We start from the raw sequence: 20,490 nt of genomic DNA, 5'->3' as shown, positions 1-20,490 counted from the left end.
AGATGAAGATGAGGTTGCTGATGGTGGTGGTGGTGCATGAGGTTTGCTTAGCTGATTAATCTGAGTTAGTTGTGTCTTTGAGAGTAGTGGTTCTTCGTAACATTTATCTTAAAAAGGACATTTCCACCTTACTTTTGTTTCGAGGTGTCCATCAGAGACTCTCAGGGGTGCTGGCTGCCTAGCTGGCCCCTGCTTCCCTTCTCCAGTTCATTTTGCCTAGAACGGAATGATCTTCTTAATCATCTCATGGCCCTTAAGGGAGTCTTTTTGCTAATGCTTTCAATTAACATCAGAGGCCGTGTATAATCTGGCCTCAGCTGGCCTTCCCAATCTTCTCTCTCATTGCTTTTCCTCTACAGATTTCATCAGTCACAGTTAACAGCACTGTGTCCCTTCCTACCCCTAAGTGTTGTCTTTCCCATTTGCTGTAAGTCTTGACCATCCTTCCTCAGCTGTTCATTTCTGTTATTGAAATTCCCATATATTCTTTAAGCCCTGGTTCACATGCTCCCTCCTCTTTGAAGTATCTTCCACTCTTTGCTGCCAGAGGTGAATTCTTTTTTCTCAAGCTTCTGCTTGTGGCTTTCTTGTAGATCTTATCCATTGTGAGGAAATTAGTCTCTATTAAATGACACTGCAATTGTCATCTAAGAGACTTCCTCCGTCAGTCCCCAGAGAGTTAGATCATGAGAGATTGTCTCACACTAAGTAAACCCTCTTTGAGCCGGAATAAGAACGACCAAGGTATTAGGTTGCACGATTTGAAATCATCATTTGGGTGGCTACAAGTGGCCATTTCATATAGTTCAGCAGGATGCACTGAGAATTGTAACTGTCACGTGCGTGGACAAGGTGATCCGTGCGTTATCTATTGAGTTCCGGTGTAGGCTGCCTACTGTGTGCTGGGCAACATGAGGAAACACAGTGGTGAGTGTGACAGATACAGTCACAGCCTTCATAGGACTGGAGTCAAGCAGTGTGGTTATCAGAGAGCTGATTGGTAAGCACTTAATGAGAATAATCACATGTCTCTTGGCATCGGTCTTACTTACCCTTATGAATTCATCTCACCAATAGGTATGGTTTCACAAAAGGGACTGGCACAGAAAAATCTCCTGCCTATAACCCCATATATCTGTCTCCCCAGTTCCAATGCCTGAAGCCCCGAACAGTCCTCAGATGGGTTCTCTTCACTTTGCACTTGGAAATTCTTTGTTTTTTTATGCTTCCATGGGTGACTAGATCTCCTTCTGGTAGATAAGTCTCTCTGTGAATATGTCAGGATATTGAAATAGGATCCATTCTGACTGACAGACTGGGAGCCATTCTGACTCCTATGGTTAGTATTGCATTTTTATGCACAGACTCATTGAGTGATTTTATACTCTCACTCCCAGCTAGTAGTCCCAGTTTCTTTATTTCTAAGATGAAGATGATAATCATAGTACCTTTCTTGTAGGCTTTATCAGATGTGTCTTATAAGATACCTCCCATTCTCGCAGCCGTATGTATGTCTGGGCTTCGGGCCATTTGTTGAGTCCTAGACTTCACCTTGGCCACTGAATCCAGTCAGTCACTTGGTTCCTTCTCCCTCGTCGGGACCGCGCCACCTGGTAAAGCATTTGCACTTAAGTCTTGCTTTAGACTGTATTCTAGGGCACCTGGGCTAAGACTTGGGCCCATTTTGATGATGGAATGAGATACTGCATTACAGGTGCTCAGCACTGTACCTGTTCTACACTCAGGATTCCGTAAATGTCAGCTCCTCTTCTGGGCGGGGGGCATTGTAAAGTGATGGTTTGTATTACGGGCTTTGGGGTCAGACTTCCTCTATGTGACCTAAGACAAGTTGTTTAATTCTGTGTGCCTCAGTCCCTCCTTCAGTAAGCGGAAGAAATCATAACACCTAACAGGTCAGCTAAAAGGATCAAAGGGTTTGCTCCTGTCCATGTAAATGTATTGCTGCTTAGGAGTGTGGATGCACGTGGCAGGTGCTTGAAAAACGTCACCTCTCATGGTGCTTTGTATTATTACTTATGAACCTTTCTTATCTTCCCTACTAGACAGGGAACTTCTTGAGCCTAGGTCATTTCCTAGTTGTGTTTGTTCATTCTAGAAGGGTTTGGGCTGTTACATGGTAGCTAAGTAGCTCTTAAATGAGCTAACAAGGAAAACCCAGCTCCCTCAGGATTGACTTTGTAAGGACGTTGGCTCCTTTCATGCTAATCCACTGAACTTTTGGAACGTAGCTGAGGCAGGGTATTTGAAAGAGAGCCTCTGGTTTCTACACTAGATTTAGAAGTGGCTGACTTATGGGCTCTTAACTCTTATTGATGGAGCAAGTTCAGAAAAAGGAAATGGATCCTTTTAAACCCAGTGGTTGGGCCCATAACGGCGAAAGAAGTCATATATCCTCCTCCTCCCGCATTTTAAATTTCCATGTCTAGCCTTGAGTTTAAAATTGATGTGTTTGCTGCTTTGGTTGGAAAATTCTATTTTGAATTTATAGGCCTTGTCACTGCAGCTCTCCCCTGTAGGCTTAACAAGGGAAAGGTCAGGGCATCCCTAAGCTGGCAACTAATAACTTCTGCCTTAGTTAGTGGACATGTAAACAGTGTCAGGAGAATTGCTTCAGGCTGAGATTTCTGAGCCCTGGGTATGCGGGGTTGCTGATCGCTTTTGCATTTTATTTTGGAAGACTGAGAAAGAGACAGAAACACTTGACCCAGGTGGCAGATGTGTAGGAGCAGAGCCTGGAGTGTAGGTGTATCCCTTGAGCTCCCACAGATGGGTTCTAGTGGGCATTTTCCATCCTTTAATGACGTGAGCCCTCCAGTAGCTTCTGCGGCATGTAAAACAAATCTGAGCTGAGGCTCGCAGAGGCGCTGGCTCCCCGATGGAAATACAGCTTGGGCTTCTTTGGGGGGGTGTGGGGAGGGGTCCTTAGATTTGTGAGCCGTGGCAGCCGGGCTAAGTGCCTCCCTCTTCCCTTTGTCTCTAGCATCCAACTGCTTCATTCCCTGGCCTTTGTGCCTTGAAAGTTGACGGCAAGTGTCTCCTCTCTCAGTCTCCGCCTAGGAATTGAGAGAGGAAGGCACAACAGTTAACATACCTTCCAGAGGAAGTGGTGAATGTGAGATTGCCATGGGTGCCCACATTCACTTTTGAGGTCCTTTCAACCCCGAGACAGGTACAGCATAGGGCTGAGGTGCTCTATAGAATCACACCATCTGGGATGGTACGATGGTGGGTCTATCCTAAGCAAGACACAACCTTTCTGTACCTTAGTTTTCTCACCTATGAAACGGGTTTGTTATACAGATGAAATGAGATGATGTACATAAAGAACTTGGAACATGTCCGGGACTCCCCTGGTGGTCCAGTGGGTAGGACTCCGCGCTCCCAATACAGGGGGCCCAGGTGCGATCCCTGGTCGGGGAACTAGATCCCGCATGTCGCAAAATGAAGATCCTGCGTGCTGCAACTAAGACCCGGCACAGCCTAAATAAATAAACAAGAACTTGGAACATTCCCTGACACAGAGTAAATGTTTTAAAAAATGTTAGTTATTCTTATATCATCATTCTTATTAGGTATTCTACAGAAACTTCAACACAGAAGTTCATGCTGGGACTGTCATAGGGTAGTCTCTTCGGTCTCAGTTTTTCAACTGATCCCCTCACCCCCCCAAACCCTCACCACACACACACACACACACACACGCACACGCGCGCACACACACACACACACACACACACACACACGTACACTCACCTCACCATGCCTTATCCTGGTGTTGCCCAAACTTCATACTACCTTCACAATGTTCCTAAATCCATGGACCACGTGTTCTATTGTTTAGTATTTTTCTTTAAATCAGCTTACTTTTCACTTTAATGAAACTATTTTTGAATAATTCTACTAGGACCTTTTATTGCTATAGCTACTAATATATATGTGTACATATTTTTGCTTCTCTGAGCTAAAATTAATAAAGAGTAGAATTTTTAAATGTTTGCCTCTGCACCTCCTAAAAGGACCTGGCCTTCCAGTGGTGTGTGTCCCACACTTGGAATCACTGCTCCGTCCATCCACTCTTCCCTGGCCTCAGAGTGCTGGCTCTCCCCTCTGTGCCTTTGCATCTACTGAGCCCTCTTTCTGTTAGGCCTCATTTCTGTTTATCCCCAGTGGATTCCTGGCCATCAAGGTCCTGATTCAGTGTGACTCTGAGGCTTTCGTTGCTCTTCCAAGCAGCTGGTTGCTGCATCCTCTGGTCTGCCGGCATCTCTTGTATCAGGCGAGGACCCATCATTCATGTCTTGTTCTCTTGGTCATCTTGGTCTCCCTGCAGACTATGAACTCCTCCAAGACAGAGAATGTATCTTACTCACCTCTGTACTCCCTTTGACTAGCAAGGTGTCTGTACACAGTAGGTGCCCAGTAATGGTGGAACCAAATGAATCTCCACAGATGGGAAGTGGAAGGCTTCTATGTTGAGAGGTGACACGGTGGTGGAGCGTCCTTTGTGAAGTTGACGATGGGGGAAATTTTCCTGAAAACAAGACTGTCCATTCACCTCTCTTTTCCCCAATTCCTTCCCTCCTGCCTGCTTTCCCCCGCCTCCCAGGTTATGAGCAGCCGTTTTCTGCCCTATGACAACATCATCACAGACGCCGTGCTCAGCCTTGACGAGGACACTGTGCTTTCAACCACGGAGGTAAGCAGCCTCACCAAGGAGGGGCGGAGTGCCTTACGGGCAGTCGCCTCAAACCCCAAGGTGCCGGCGCCTCTTTTGCCCTTGCCTTGGCCAAGCCCAAAACGTTTTTCAAAACTTCCTGCAGAGTTGGTTTGAATCCACCCGGTTCCTGTGAGCACCTTGCCGCCACCTGGCACCCTGATGAGGGCATTTTCCCCTTTGTTTCCTCTGCTAATCGGTTCCTCATTTGCGAGGCTGCACCTCACCTCACCCCCTCCCTCCTTTTGTTTGTTTGTTTGTTTGTTTTTAAACAGTGCAGGTGCAGGCAGGTGTGCAGAGGGACCCAGGGGAGGGGGGCAGGGGCACCTGTTTAGCATTTTCTTGAAACCAGCTCCGGGAGCCCATCTTTCCTGATTCTTCTAACGCCTGTGTAGGCGTGTGTTGACTCTGTTGGGGAACACACTATTCTGGGTTCTAAAGGCAGCTTTTCCATCTGGGTTGGAAGTGTGCATTTTCTTCAACCCACACGAGAGCAAACGGTTTCACTTGAAGGCTGAGATGGAGATCCCTGCTATTTCAGATGTTCAGGTATTTGTGCCCCAAAATAAGATTGCACAGAGCAATGTGTGAGGGAGAGGGAGAGAAGAGGAAAGATAGCTATGCTGGAAAACCAATTTTTACAACTCGAATGAGTATTGATCTCTGAAACCGCACTTCAAACCGTAGAGGGGACCAAAGACAGTTACACAAAAATGTAGTAGATCGCAAATACATTATTCATGGTAGCTGCTAAAAAGCTTGGAGACTTAGCTACTTATCCTGTTCCCCTTCTTTTATTCCTTTTTATTCGTAATCATTTTCTTTTCAATTTAAATGTCGACACTTACCAGCAGGCGTTTTTCCTGGTTGGCAGTCTGATTCTAACGGCCCGCTGCCCACATAGCCAGGACTCATGGTGACTTGGGCTAGCAGTCTCTGTGTCTCTTCAAATTCCATGGATGCTTCAAGTCTCCATCAGATGGAGTTCAGCAGACGTTCTGTGTAAGGGCAACCAAAATCACCCCAGGACAACATGTCCTGCACCTCACCTTGGTCAAAGGCTTTCTATGCAGCCAAAGCTCTATAAATACTTGGTGAATGAGTGATGTTGGAGGGATGCGTGCTGTGCAGATTAAAGTGTGAGCACACAGCCAGTTTTGTCATGTGTGAGTCGGCAGGAGAAAGCAGCGGTGGGGGGAAGGGGAGAGATGCTTAATGTTCAAAGAGAATGACTGCAATGGAATACAAGGAACGGGTCGCTCCAGCCTGCGTTTTTTCTCCTGCTTCCTGCAAGGGAGGCTGGCATCCCTGGAACAAATTCATTCAACAGGTATTTATTGAGGGATGTCTTTGTTCTGGTCTCTGCCAGGTACTTTGATTGCACAGTTCCTGCCTGTAGCCGCCAGAGTCCTGGCAGCAAACAATTCAAATCAGGTGACTCAAATGAAGGGATTTAGTACGACTTAGGGAGGTGAGTGGGGTTAAAGGACGACACAGGAGAGGGAGAGGCACCTGGGGAGTGGCACGAGCTGGAAGCAGCTCCTACTTCTAGGCCTAAAGAAGTGAAGGAAGGAAACAGTGTTTCTGGTGTCCTTGAGAGGGGGAACTAGGGAGAAGAGGCTGCCCTACAAGAGCTATGACCGTGGAGGGGTGTGGCGCCTACCGGAACTCTGGGGCTGAAGCTGGGGTGGGAAGCAGGGGAGAAATACTGTCCTCTCTCTGTCCCACCTCCATTTTCCTGCCAGCAACGCGCATTGACCTAACCCAATCAGCCACCAGCTGGCAAGGAGGACCAGGTTATGCAGTCCACAGAGTTCCATTGTCTCAGGCGTAGGGCATGGCAAGAAGAGCGGAGAGTGGATCTCGGAGAGCAAACAGAGGAAAGGCAGCACGTTGCCACGTGAAACATATAGTCAAGACTGCAGCATATACCTGAATCGTTACCCTATGACCTGAAGTATTGACTGCTCTCTCATCTTCCGCTGGGCACAGAGCAATTGATCTCACACTCGGATTTGTTTCTCTCTGTCCCACGGTGAAATAACTTTCAGCTGCTGTGATGTAGCCACGTGCTGGTGAATTTCTTTTCAAAGAATAGCAATTCCAGCCTCTCAGTGCATGCTGGGAAGAACTTGTGCTGTATGTGGAGCAATTAGAAGTCAGCATGGGTTGAGCATGAGATGGAAATTTAAGAGGCTGGCCGTCTGGTTTGTTTACTTTTCCGGCTGAACAGTGGAGCAGTCGTGTTGCCTGACATCGTGGAGGACGAGGGTTTCTCTTTTTTTTAGGTGAATAGATGTTGGTTCATTTTATTTCCTCTCTAAGGATTCTTGGCTTGTTTAAATGCCTCTCTGTAGTATTAAGGATAGATTTTTAAAGTGTCCTATAAAGGGTATTAGATAGAGTTGGTTTATAGTTACTTACATTTATCTGGGTTGCTTCAAATTCTCAAAAGAAAACCGATGTTAGTTTTTAAGAGGCCATAAGCTGACCTTTGCCTCCTTTGATGTGTTAATGAGCTGTGTGAAAGCAGAACTATCACAAGAATCATAGTTTTATTGGAATTTACTTTTGAGTTGCTTTGAAATGACTTGAAATGGCTTTGAGATAGTAAGGAATTCATGTGATGAAAACGCCCCATCGGTGTATGCGTCTCCTTTTCAGAGGATAATGGAAAACGCCAAAGAGTGCTGACAGCCAGGCTGATTCTTTGACGCCGGGCTGCATAATGTACTGTCCCATCAGTTGGCACCATTAGTATTGAATGCCAGTGATGATGTGCAGGTTATCATGACCTGCTTTCAGTTTTTTGGCAAATACTGTCCACTCCCCTGCTATCTTTTAACTTTGAGATGCCCCTTACCCCACCACGCTTCCTTAATGTGTGTCCCAACACCCTACTTTTTTTCCCTCCAGGTATTGTAGCTTTGGGGAAAAACCTATATTGTTAAGGCTTTCTTATCTTGAGTCAGGGCACCAAACTAAATCTCCATAAAAATTTAAATTCATGGCTATTTACAAAAATCATGTCTTCTAACTAAGCCCCAAGAATTCAGAGATAAAAGGACCCTTACAGGTCACCCAGGCCAGTGTTTCCCAAACCTGGGATTTCACTGACATGTTTACCTAGGATGAGGCTTAAAAAAAAAAAAAGAGTATGCCGTTTAAAGAAAAATATTAACTAAGTTATCGAATATGTGGTGGGAATGTGGGAGAAGGAGCGATGATGGTTATGCATATGGTGAAAGCTTGGGAAACACTGATCTAGGCTTATTTGCTTTGTCTTGTAATTGAGGTAAAATTCACATAGCATAAAATGAACCATCTTCAAATGTAGGATTCAGTGGCGTTTAATACCTTCGCAGTGTTGTATGCTTATTGCCTCTACTTCATTCTGAAACATTTTCATTACCCTAAAAGGAAACCCTGTATCCATTCATCAGTCAGTCCCTGTCCTTTGGAACCACCACTCTGTTTTCCACGTCTGTGGATTTGTGTATTCTGGACACTTCTTGTAAGTGGAATCATACAATATGGGGCCTTTTGTGTGTGGCTTCTTTCACTCAGCATAATGTTTTCAAGGTCTCCATGTCGCGGCATGCATACGCGTCAGTGTTTCATTCCTTTCTGTAGCTGAATAATATTCCATTGAATGGATATACCATGTTTGGTTTATTTATTGATGAGTTGATGGCGTTTGGGTTGTTTCCACCTTTGGGCTATTGTGCACAGTTATTTGCTCTGCTTTTGAACCCCTGGGAGGTCAGGAACTGGACTTGCCAACATCACTCAGCCACCCAGCCACCATCACAGTGCCAAGGCTTGAAATATCTGTGGAATAAATGAAAATTCCGTATGCATTGCTTATCAAGAAGAGATAGGGCAAAGGTTGTTGGGTGCATGTGTAACCTGTATAAGATAAATTGTTTTCAACACTGTAGCCACAGAGCTAGAAGGGAAGCGATGATAACAGTACACACCAAATCTGAAACCAGATGGCTTGGGTTCAAATCTCAGCTCTGCCACTTACTAACTCAGAAAAGTTATTTGAACCTCCATAGCCTTAGCTTCCCTCTCTGTAAACTGGACACTCTAAAATTACCTACTTCACAGGGCTACTGTGAGGATGAAATGAGTTAAAATATGTAAGTTCTTAACAACCATGCCTGTTGTATTATAAGCATTACACAATTATGACCATTATATGATGGTTTGCTGTTACTGGGTTTTTTTTGGGGGGGGGTTGTTTTGTTTTTACTTTCTGTATGTTGTTTTATGTGTCATTCATCAAAGAATCATAGAAAGTCAAAAGTGAGTTTATACATTTGAAAACAGACTATTTGTTAATTACACATGTTAGTTTGTAGCAGGTTCAGAAGTACTTGCTTTGGGTTATTTTGAGCACTAGGAGGTCATTTCACTGCATTTCCTTTAAAAATAATCTTGGCCTGTCCCCACTTATTCCTAGTGATTCTTCAATGTGGATGTGTTTTCTAAATTTCCTCGCACTGAGCATCTTCACACCTGAGAGGCCTGAATGACTGTTCTTGATGATATCTGCTTTGTATTCCTGTTAGAACCCGTGTGCTTTTTAAACATCTTTTCTCTGGCTTTTAAGTGGATGCTTTGATTTTAGTCACTCTGGCTTTGCTGTGTGCTGGTGATGATGTATGCTCTATATTCATACTGTAGATGTATATAGAAAATCTGCTGTTTATAAAACAGATGCATTTATGCCTGCCATCAATCAGTGGTCACTTATCTTTTGGAGGTTGGGGGGGGAAGCAACTGATTTTTTGACTTTTTAGCTTGAGTAGACTGGGTTTCTAAAGGACATATCCACCAATGTATTTTTTTTCCTTCTTCCATTTCCACACTAATCTGAAGTTTCTTTAACAGAAAACATTAAAATGTGCATAATTACAGGGCCAAATGTCAAGCAGTCAGTTTAATTTGCTGATGAAGACATGGAATTAATGTTTCGCAACAGTCCCGGGATTTCACATTACGAATTAGCAGGGGGAAGGGGATGTTTTGTTGACATTTGTTAACACCGTTGATTGCTTGTTTGGCTTGTGTTCTGCCTGCAGGTGGATTTTGCGTTCACCGTGTGGCAGAGCTTCCCCGAGAGGATCGTAGGGTACCCTGCACGCAGCCATTTCTGGGACAACTCGAAAGAGCGGTGGGGCTACACGTCCAAGTGGACGAACGACTACTCCATGGTGTTGACGGGAGCTGCTCTTTACCACAAGTGAGGAGTTTGGACGACTTATATTGCTTTTTATATGAGTTTCTGGCTGCTGCAGAGATGGGAAGTTGGGCCAAATCTTGTTAACAACCTTAATGGAAATTAGTTTGGAAAATCCCCATTTCAATTCTGTTGATGTGGCCAACGTGTATCTTTGAAATCAGTAAAACCTCTTGGCTTATGGCATCTTTAGAAACTATGGTAGAGCAGCATCTTCGGCGACTCTGAGGTGTGGAGACGTGCTCAGGGTGTATTGAGTAACTGACTGTGTAGAAGAACAACAAAGTAAATGCTTAACTGAGCACCTCCAGCACTGTTCTAGGTGCTTAGGATTTACCGCTGAGTAAAATAGGAAAAAAATTTTCTGCCCATACAGGTTTTGTATTCTAACAAGGGGACAGGCAATATACATAATAATTCTATAATATATTAAGAGAGAGGCTTCCCTGGTGGCGCAGTGGTTAAGAATCCGCCTGCCGGGCTTCCCTGGTGGCACAGTGGTTGAGAGTCCGCCTGCTGACGCAGAGGACGCAGGTTCGTGCCCCGGTCCGGGAAGATCCCACATGCCGCGGAGCGGCTGGGCCCGTGAGCCACGGCCGCTGAGCCTGCGCATCTGGAGCCTGTGCTCCACAACGGGAGAGGCCACAACAGTGAGAGGCCCGCGTACCGAAAAAAAAAAAAAAATCCGCCTGCCCATGCAGGGGACACAGGTTTGAGCCCTGGTCCGGGAAGATCCCACATGGAGTGGAGCAACTAAGCCCGTGTGCTGCAACTACTGAGCCTGCGCTCTAGAGCCCACGAACCACAACTACCGAAGCCCATGTGCCACAACTACTGAAGCGTGCGTGCCTAGAGCCCGTGCTGCTCAATGAAGAGTAGCCCCCGCTCGCTGCAACTAGAGAAAGCCCGCGTGCAGCAACGAAGACCCAACACAGCCAAAAATAAATAAAATAAAAATAAATAAATTAAAATATATATCTCTTAGGAGATAAGACAAAGCAGAGCAGGGCAAAGGTGGAGAAGGGGCAGGTTGGGGGTGATCCTCACTGAACGGATGAGATTTGAGTGGAGACTTGAAAGGAGAAAGGAAGTCAGCCAGGAGAACACCTGTAGGAGGAGTGCTCTGGCGTGGGGAACAGTGTGAAAGGATGCCCTGAGACAGGATGCTGGAGGAATATCCAGAAGACCGATGTGACCAGAGTGGAGTGAGGGGCAAGCAGGTGAGAGAGGTCATGGGATCCCAGATGCAGGACCCTACTTTCCATCATGAGGACTTGACAGTCTTCTAAGTTACGTGGGGAGCCGGTGCAGGGGTGTGAGCAGAGCAATCCTTCTTATGTTTTAGGCATCTACTGTGAAGGCTGTGGTGAAGATAGACTATAAGGGGGCCAGCGGAGAAGCAGGGAGACTTATTAGGAGGTGACTGACATTATCTAGGCAAGAGATGATGGAGCCTGGGTCAGGAAGTGAGCAACAGACGTGGGAAGGTAGTGATCAGATTGTGGGCATATTTTGAAGATGCTCCAGCATGATGTCCTGACAGATTGGGTACAGAGTTTGATGACTCTTAGGGTTTTTGACCTGAAGAGCTAGAAGTATAGATTAGTAAGCCATCAACAGAGTTGGGGAAAGGCGTAGATGGAATAGGTATTAGGGAAAATATAGGAGTTCAGTCTTGGGCATGTAGGGACATTTAAAAGAGTGTGTTGAAAAAGTCAGGGATGGAGATATAAATTTGGGAGCTGTTTGCATAGATTTGGTCTTTAAAGCTAGGAGACTCAGGTAAGATGGCCAAATTCATGAGTGTAGAAGGCTGATGGTCCTGACTCAATCATTATTGAAATCCCCTCCTTAGTAAGGTGAACACACCAATCTTAACCTGGTCTTTTTTAGTAAAAAAATAGAGAATCCTGTCATCTCAAGGATGGAGTTGGAAATGCACAAGGTATAAGCATTTAGGGTGACTGAATTTTGATCTCAAGACTCCACCTCTTTCTTCCCGCCACCACCATTCAGTGAATCAAATTCATTCAAATGATTTTTCCAATAAACATATGCTATATATTCCTCCAAAAAAAATACTAGGGTGAGAAATAATTCAAATAAATTGTGGGTTCTCCATAATGATTGACCACCAGATTGATTGGGGTTTTGCTCTAACAGTGTTGAAACACATGGCTTACAGGCCAGAAAAAATGGAATGGTTATACTGTTGAACTCAGAGTTATGGGATAGTATTGAATACAGTTCTGATTAAACCAATAATTAAAATTGTAAAGCAACTTGTAATGATATGTGGATCACATGTAAGTAACTTCTCCTGACATCTAAGTATTCGGTTTCTAACCAACCAGCCTGATATTAGAGTTAGCCTGGGCAAGCAATAGCTCCTTCTGTGTGTTTCTCTGTACCTTGTTTACTTATCTGTAGTACCTACATCATAGGTTTCTTCTAAGGATTAGATGAGGCATTTCTTGGAAAGTACTTTAGAACATTACCTGGTATATAGTATATACCATATAAATGACAATTGTCATCATCATCATCAACCATGATATGTTTAGGGATTCAAAGAATGAGTATGTGGTTTCTGACAAAGAAGACCACCTGTTATTTTATAATGATGGCCCCTGCTGAAACCTGTCTTTGGTTTGTACAGATATTATCACTACCTTTACACCCATTACCTGCCAGCCAGCCTGAAGAACATGGTGGACCAGCTGGCCAACTGTGAGGACATACTCATGAATTTCCTGGTGTCTGCTGTGACAAAATTGCCTCCAATCAAAGTGACCCAGAAGAAACAGTATAAGGAGACAATGATGGGACAGGTAAGAGAAGGAGAACTCTCCCCCCTTGCTTTGCTCACTGGTGACTCAGTCTGAGGTAATGAGGACTCACTGTTCCTCTAGGAAGCATAATGAGAAGATATCAGGAAACAAACCACATGCAAAAGCTCTGAGGGAGTGTATGTTTGGGCGTGGGTAATTGGGAAGATGTAAGTCAAGAGTATCTTTATGTCAAGAGTATAAAAGCTGTCTAAATTGGTGCAGCCACTATGGAGAAAAGTATGGAGGTTCCTTAAAAAACTAAAAATAGAGTTACCATATGATCCAGCAGTCTCATTCCTGGGCATACATCCAGAGAAAACTCTAAATCGAAAATACCCATGTACCCCAATGTTCATAGCAGCACTGTTTACAAAAGCCAAGACATGCAAGCAACCTAAGTGTCCATCGACAGATGAATGGATAAAGAAGATGTGACATTTTATATATATATATATATATATATATATATATGCAATGGAATATTAGCCATGAAAATGAATGAAATAATGCCATTTGCAGCAACATGGATGGACCTAGGGATTATCATACTAAGTGAAGTAAGTCAGACAGAGAAAGACAAATATCATATAATATTGCTTATATGTGGAATCTTAAAAAATGATACAAATGAACTTATTTACAAAACAGAAGTAGACTCACAGACATAGAAAACAAACTGTGGTTACCAAAGGGGATAGTGGGTGTGGGGAGAGATAAATTAGGAGTTTAGGATTAACAGATACATACTACTATATATAAAATAGGTAAATAACAAGGACCTGCTGTCTAGCACAGTGAACAATACTCAGTATCTTGTAATAACCTATAATGGAAAAGAATCTAAAAAAGAATATATATCTGTATAACTGAATCACTTTGCTGTACACCTGAAACTAACACAACATTTTTACTTCAAAAAAGTTGAATAAAGAAATAAAAGTGCTCATGTGACCTACCAGGTGGCATAAGAAAGACGTCTCTTCTCCAGAGTTAAAGACCTAAAGAGAATTTATGCAAGTTTATTTTAGGTGTTTTATTGAGTGGCTAGTAATGCTCTCAACACAGCCTCCTAATGGCTGCTCTTGAGTCGGATGCACATTGTGGAGGCAGATGAGGAGTCATAGTACTTGGTTTTCAGTTCTAGAGCCAGCACGTCATTGCTGTAGGCAAGTCAGTTACCTTCCAAAACTCAATTGTCTCGTCTTTAAAATGGAAATGGTGAAATCTGCCTCACAGTGTTGAGGTCAGACGTATGAAAGCATTTGCCAAAGTAAAATACAGTGTTGGGTCACAAATGATTACTACTAAAGATACTTTCAGCAAAATATAATCTTTCTCTTTTTACAAGTAAGAAAACTAGGACCCAGAGAATTTAAGCATATTGCCAGAAGTCACCCAGGATTAGAGACAACTTGGAATTGAATCCCGGCCTCTGTTTCTTCCACTATTTATTCTTCTACACCTCAGGGTCCTTTTATTCATCTTGGACAGAGCCCAGTACTCTATGTACGAAATCAAAAACCATTAGACCATTTAGATCTACCCAAGTTAAATCATGGGGAATCCAGCAGGATTTGAGTCAACCTAAAAGGACATACTTATGTAGTTATATCAGTTCAATTTGGGGGGTTTTCCATGTACCTTGTTCTAACAGTTATTGAAAATCACATATAAATCCAGCTTTTGCAGAGGAAAATGTAACCAGGCCTCATGTTAACACAATTGATGGTTTTTCATTCACTGAATTTAGTAAAAGCAAAAAATTTACAGGATTTTAAGTTTATAAAATTTAATAATTTAATATTTACCAAATATGTACAGGTTATCAGGCATTGGTCTAGGTACTGGACAAAGCAAAGAATCTAGTAGAAAATTCTATTTCCCTCTAACTACTAAAAGGACAGGCGAGAGGATTTACAAGAATTTGTCATTTTTAAGACTGAAAGACTTCAAATTCAAGCAAAATGTATTGAGTACCCATGCATATTCATATTTATTATCTCATTTAAAGATACACCATTCCTTTAATGTTGTTAACTCAGAGTCCTCTGGACTCCCCTGAGGTTATACACAAATTAGGGGTGGAACTCATAACGTATGGTTTCTTAGGGGTTGGTTTTTTACTCTTTTCATAGATTTGCCTAATTCTACCAAACCAATATTTCTAGTGACTTTACACATCTTTTGGAACAACTCTAAATTTAGGCTTAGGTCTAACTAGACATATCTAGCTAGATATGTGCTATATTTGCCCCCTTCTTCCCATCCTATACACTAGTTTATTGAATGTTTGTGTGACTGGTGAAGTAAATGGATATCGTGCTCTCAAATTATGCCTTTATAACACAGGAAAGATATCTTCTGTAATATGTTGGTTGACCCAAAATAAATGTTAAAATCAAGAGGCAAAAAAGAGACTTGAATGATTCACTTGGACTCTTTTTTTTTTTTTTCATTTGTAAGAGAATAAGAATGAGCTTAGGCTCTTGACAGTGTTGCCCTTTGAGGATGTGAGCACTCACCGGGATGTAGTGGGTCTAGCCCTTTGGGAATAAGTGGACCAATCAGAAATGGCCTGCAAGCTCATCCCAAATTAGGAGAAAAATGGAGGTACCTTTGGGACTTCCGGCTCTGATATGGACTCAACTGGTCAGCTTAATTTGATGCTCTCTCTGATTTACCAAGCAGAGTTCCTCTGGTACAAAAGGTAAAGAATGAAACCTGAGTTCTGCCCCTCTCTAGCCCTGAACAAACAATTTTAACTTCCTTGAACCTGCTTCCTCATCTGTACGACGGAGATGTTATTACCTGGGTAGATAACTCGACCAGGTTGCTGCGAAGCTCAAATGAGCTCATGAAAGCACTTTACAAAGAGTGTATTGTTTGTTGTTCTGCTGCTCCGAGATAACTTGACATTTGTATTTACCTTCAATGCTTTCTTTCAAGCATGTTGACACTTGTGGTTTTAAAGTGACTCAGTGATTCTCACAGCAAAATGTACCTTCCTATGAAAGTATTTGCTAACTATGCATGAGGATGCAAACACATTACACACACACATACATATATATACACCATTCAACAGTGGCCTATTGACATAAATGAGTTTGTGGGTTTTTTTCGACATAATTGGGCAGCCCACCTTTTCCTTGTTTCATAAAAACACGATTTTAAAGACATTATGCTTAGTTGATCTATTTAAATTTCAGCAATCAAGTCACTTAAGGCATTCTTTTAAATCAATGTCAGTCATTTAAATGTTCTAAAAATATTTAACCAACCTTAGGGTCAACATGGAGAGCTGAAGAGACGGCAGCCATCTTTCTACTTACCCAGAATCAACCAAATTAACAGGGGGGTTTCAGAAAATTATCTGTGAAACCATAAATACATTATTAGTCATCGCATTTGCTCCCAAGTGCGAAGAAAAGTTTTATGTTCAGTGACCACAGCAGTTTCATGGACCAGAGAATGTGTCAGTCCCTATGGATCTTTGTATGTTTGGGGCGTTGGGAAACGTGGCAGGTCTCGGGAAAATCTTCTGGCGAGGCTGAAAATCCGGATCCTTGCTTGCGTCTTCACCAGGCACGTGGATGGGGCTGCGTGGTGGCCAGGCCAGACCCTGAGCCCTACTGCGTGCCCGTTAAGCCTGACTTCGTTTTCGGCCGTGTGTCCATCTCACCTGGCACCTGTCTCATCGTCTTCCTTCTTTCTCTCCCTTTCCCCAGACCTCTCGGGCTTCCCGCTGGGCTGACCCTGACCACTTTGCCCAGCGACAGAGCTGCATGAATACGTTTGCCAGCTGGTTTGGCTACATGCCGCTGATCCACTCTCAGATGAGGCTCGACCCCGTCCTCTTTAAAGACCAGGTCTCTATTCTGCGGAAGAAATACCGAGACATCGAGCGACTTTGAGGAACCTGGCCGAGTCGGGGGAGGGGAGCAAGAAGGGCCAGAGGATGGGGTCAGTGGCTCTCTCTTCCCCGTGCACATCCGCTCAGCAGCGGAGCTAGATTGTGCCAAGTATCCAAATAAACTAAGATGATCAAAGTGACAAAAAAAGAATATAAAGGAAAATAAAAAGGCCAATGGAAACTCTACTCCTGACTCGTGGGACTGCACAGGACTGCCCCAGACTCACCTCACTGGCTTCTATGTCCCAAGACTAGGTTGTGTACAGTTTAATTATGGAACATTAAATAATTATTTTTGAAATGATTGCTATGCAGGTTTAAACTTTTTTAATGATCAAAACTATTAAAAACCAGAGTTCTTTCTTTAATCAAAATTGTGTTGGTTGTGGATATTTCAAAGCTGCTGCTCCTCTTTCACAGACAGCATTGCCGTCGCTCACGCGGGGTGCCCTGCAGTTTCGAAAAGCTCGGACTTCATGGAAAAAACCATAAGTCACTCTACCCCATGTCAAGAAATAGCCAAGCATAACTAAGACAAGTTCATGACTCCGCTTTGCCAGAGCAAATTGTTTTCCATTTTGAATTGGCAGATCCACTTGAACTTTTATCTCTAAAATGTTGCTGCATGAGAAGAAGTATAATGACCTACAGGTAGACAGTTCTAACTGAAAACTTTATGTTTGAGATAAAGATGATCATCTTTTTCATTGCGGGCTTGCGGGAAGTTAGTACCAAGAAAACGCTAGTGTACTTAAGAAGTGTTCAGTTTACACAAGGAACCATGCAAGCAATCCACCAGCATATTAGTGAGATGGAAGTATTGACCCACAATAGTAACCTAGTGCTTTTCACGGGGGTGGGTTAGATGACACATTCAACCACTGACACACGTCTGCTTAGGGCTGGGGAAAGGCTTTGGTTTCAAGGCAAAGGAAGAATGAGTATATCGTTGGCTCGGCAGGAGTCACAAGACAAGCTCTTTTCATGGTTGTGAAAACCTCGTTTCAGAAGCTTCTCTATTGAAGAAGAAGTAATAATGTTGACATTCCCACCATTGAACTTGAGGATTGCTGAGAAGTAAACGGAGGGTGTATCTCACCGTTGGGACCCTGATACCACTTTTAGCCAAACAGTGTTTTGAACGAGAATCTGGCAAACAAAATAATCAGAAACAAATGTGAATACTGTTTTCTTTCATTTTAATTTTTATATCTGTAGAATCTGTAGTTTAGTCATGCTTCTTGTTAAAAAGAACATTTCTATCCCTGGAAATGCTGCTTTGAGCTTCTGATCATTATAAAATTGCAATTACAAACTGAAAAAAGATATATATCCCTTAACTCCATTATAAAAGATGGAGACTTCTGAGATTAGACACTTGCTTCTACTTGGGAGAGGCAAGAGAGAATAAAGAAGAGAAAGACATTATTGGGTCCTCTTATGCGGAATAAACAAGAAGCACTTTAATTTTTTTTTTCTTTTTGCCCCTAAACTCTCATGCATCTCATAAATGTGTTTCTAGCCTTGGGTTAGAAGAAAGTCTCATCACAGAATTATGTTCAAGTGCCTGGCTTAGGTCAGTGGAAACCGTAAATCCAGGAGACTTTAACTCATCCTTGTTTTATAGACATCTGGAAGTGAGAAAGGAACTTTCAAAGAGCATGCAAGGAGGGAGGGAGCTTTGAGCACTGGAGAGGTGACTCAATATGCTACCTAGTGACAGCAAGGACCAGAGCCCACATGTCCTGATTCTGTGTTGTGAGTGGTGCACAGGCAATGAACTTCAATGAAAGACGGGCTTTTCTCTGCAGGCCGGTGACTCAGAAGAGCTCCCTAAATCTCTCTCTTACCCAATTTGACCCAGCCTTAGCCCACTCTCATACATGTGACATTTTCTGCTAAGTGGATATGACTATCTCTTAAGTATTTATTGAAAAATAATTCTTAGGTCCATGGTGCTTGCTTGCACTCGTTTCCTTCTATAAAATGCCCAAATAGGTTTCATGCTGTTTAAGTTGCAACACTCAGCAACTTAAAAGGTTAGCAGTTAATCCTTATTCATCTGGCCTTTGCAAGTTTGTATTTAATTATTTAGGTGTGCCAAATTATTCTTGTATCTTTCTCCTTTGCAAAAATGAATGTGATGTTTTTGTTAAATGACCCCCAAGCCGACTTGCAACTCATGTTGTCGTCTTGGCTTGCAGATCTGTGTCCTTCATTGTACCAGTCAGTCACATGAATGGATTCAGGGAACTGTTTTGTCCAATTTACTGTCACAAAACTCACAGGGCATATTCTCCACAAACAATGTATGTTATGTGGGGAAAAAAAAAAAAGATGGTAATTATAAATGAGAACAGGGTCTGACATACTTTTCAGCCACTTGAAATCTCCAAGGTTTTATTTTATGTCATTCTCAGAGCACATCTCTTTGGAATGCTGGCCAGCATGTTCTTTTCCCATTTTGAACCTACATCTGGGAATAGAACAATGCTTAGCAAATCAGCAAGGCCCAACAGTAAGATGTAATTTTAATTCACTTAGGCAAGAGTTGTATTTCACTGCAGCACGTTGACAAATCATAGCCATCTCTGTAGGACATCAGGAGTTATATCTCAGTCAACTTCAATGATAACCAGGAGTCCCAAAGTCAGCCAACGTGAACTGTGAAGAAGCCAAGACCAGAGAGTACAGTGCCTGCCAACCATGTAATGAATTTCATGCAGAAACTCCATAGAGGACTCGGCCACTTATGATTTCCGCACAATATCTTTTTCCAGCTCCACATTAGGATGTATGATCTTAAAAATAATTTTTTTAAAGCTGACTTAGGTGTTCATGCAAAACGGCTTATACAAATCAAGTTTACATATACATGAACCATATCACCTTTGTTGAAAACAACAAAATGACCCAAAATTGAGGCTGTAGAGAAAAATCCATGAAATAATCATTGTAGTCATGTCACAGAAGATAACCTAGCTAGGTAGGCCTACCTGGACATATCATATTGGCACACTTTGGAATAGGATGCTTCAGAAGAAGTGGAGTATCTGCTAGGTGGAATTTTATGTGCATTACACATTAATTTTTTCTTGTTCCAGATGGTGCTCAAAGAAGGATCAATCTCAATTGCTTCCTTCAATTTTTCTTTTGCAGTGATTTTTGTTTTTCATTTATAGTAGGCTATGTTAGCCTTTACTTTAACGATTCTGGAAACCTGGGTACTTGAAGGGATATTATGCTGGTAGCCTTTCATAAAGGTTACTGAACTTTAATTATCAGGGGTGAGCTGAATGAATGTGAATAGATCTAGATACTATTGGGGGGGAAAAAGAGCTCTTGATTTAAGAAGTAAAGAAATATTAAACCTGTTTAAAGAGTGGGAGTAAGGAGAAGGCAGCCCACCAGCTTAGAATCTGAATAAGACTTGCTGGACCAGCTGAATTATGGATGCAAAAGCCGAGGCAAACTTCCCAGACCTGAAAGTGTCTTATGTTCCCTTAGGTCTCTGAGAGCTCCAGTTTTAAAAAGGACCCGTTATTACCATGAACTCTCAAATTAAAATGTCCTGTCTTCTAATAGTTAAGGTCATTGCTGCACAGCCAGTACAGGGCTTCAGTTGCTGAATTCCTTTACCGTGTTTCCATTGGCAGTGATGATGGACAAGAACCTTTCGGGTGGCTTTGTCATTCTTGGCCAGATTTAACCAAGAAAGCTTTCACTGCTGGCCTCATTCTCTCAGGCATGATTGAGGGGGACA

General features: G+C 42.8%; 1 protein-coding gene across 1 annotated transcript in view; it reads left to right on the top strand.

Annotated features, from left to right (window-relative positions):
- Positions 1 to 17,101, top strand: part of EXT1 (exostosin glycosyltransferase 1) — a 291,337-nt gene extending 274,236 nt beyond the window's left edge. The window contains exons 8-11 of the mRNA XM_004265369.2: positions 4,628 to 4,717; positions 9,826 to 9,986; positions 12,643 to 12,814; positions 16,543 to 17,101. Coding sequence (XP_004265417.1) covers positions 4,628 to 4,717; positions 9,826 to 9,986; positions 12,643 to 12,814; positions 16,543 to 16,728 — 609 coding nt within the window. The 3' untranslated portion in view covers positions 16,729 to 17,101. The remainder of the gene's footprint in view (positions 1 to 4,627; positions 4,718 to 9,825; positions 9,987 to 12,642; positions 12,815 to 16,542) is intronic.
- The last annotated feature ends 3,389 nt before the right edge of the window (positions 17,102 to 20,490 follow it).

This window comes from Orcinus orca, chromosome 17 (genome assembly GCF_937001465.1).
Source record: "Orcinus orca chromosome 17, mOrcOrc1.1, whole genome shotgun sequence".
NCBI lineage: Eukaryota > Metazoa > Chordata > Mammalia > Artiodactyla > Delphinidae > Orcinus > Orcinus orca.
Note: the sequence above shows the minus strand (reverse complement) of the source record. Positions and strands in the feature narration are given on the sequence as shown.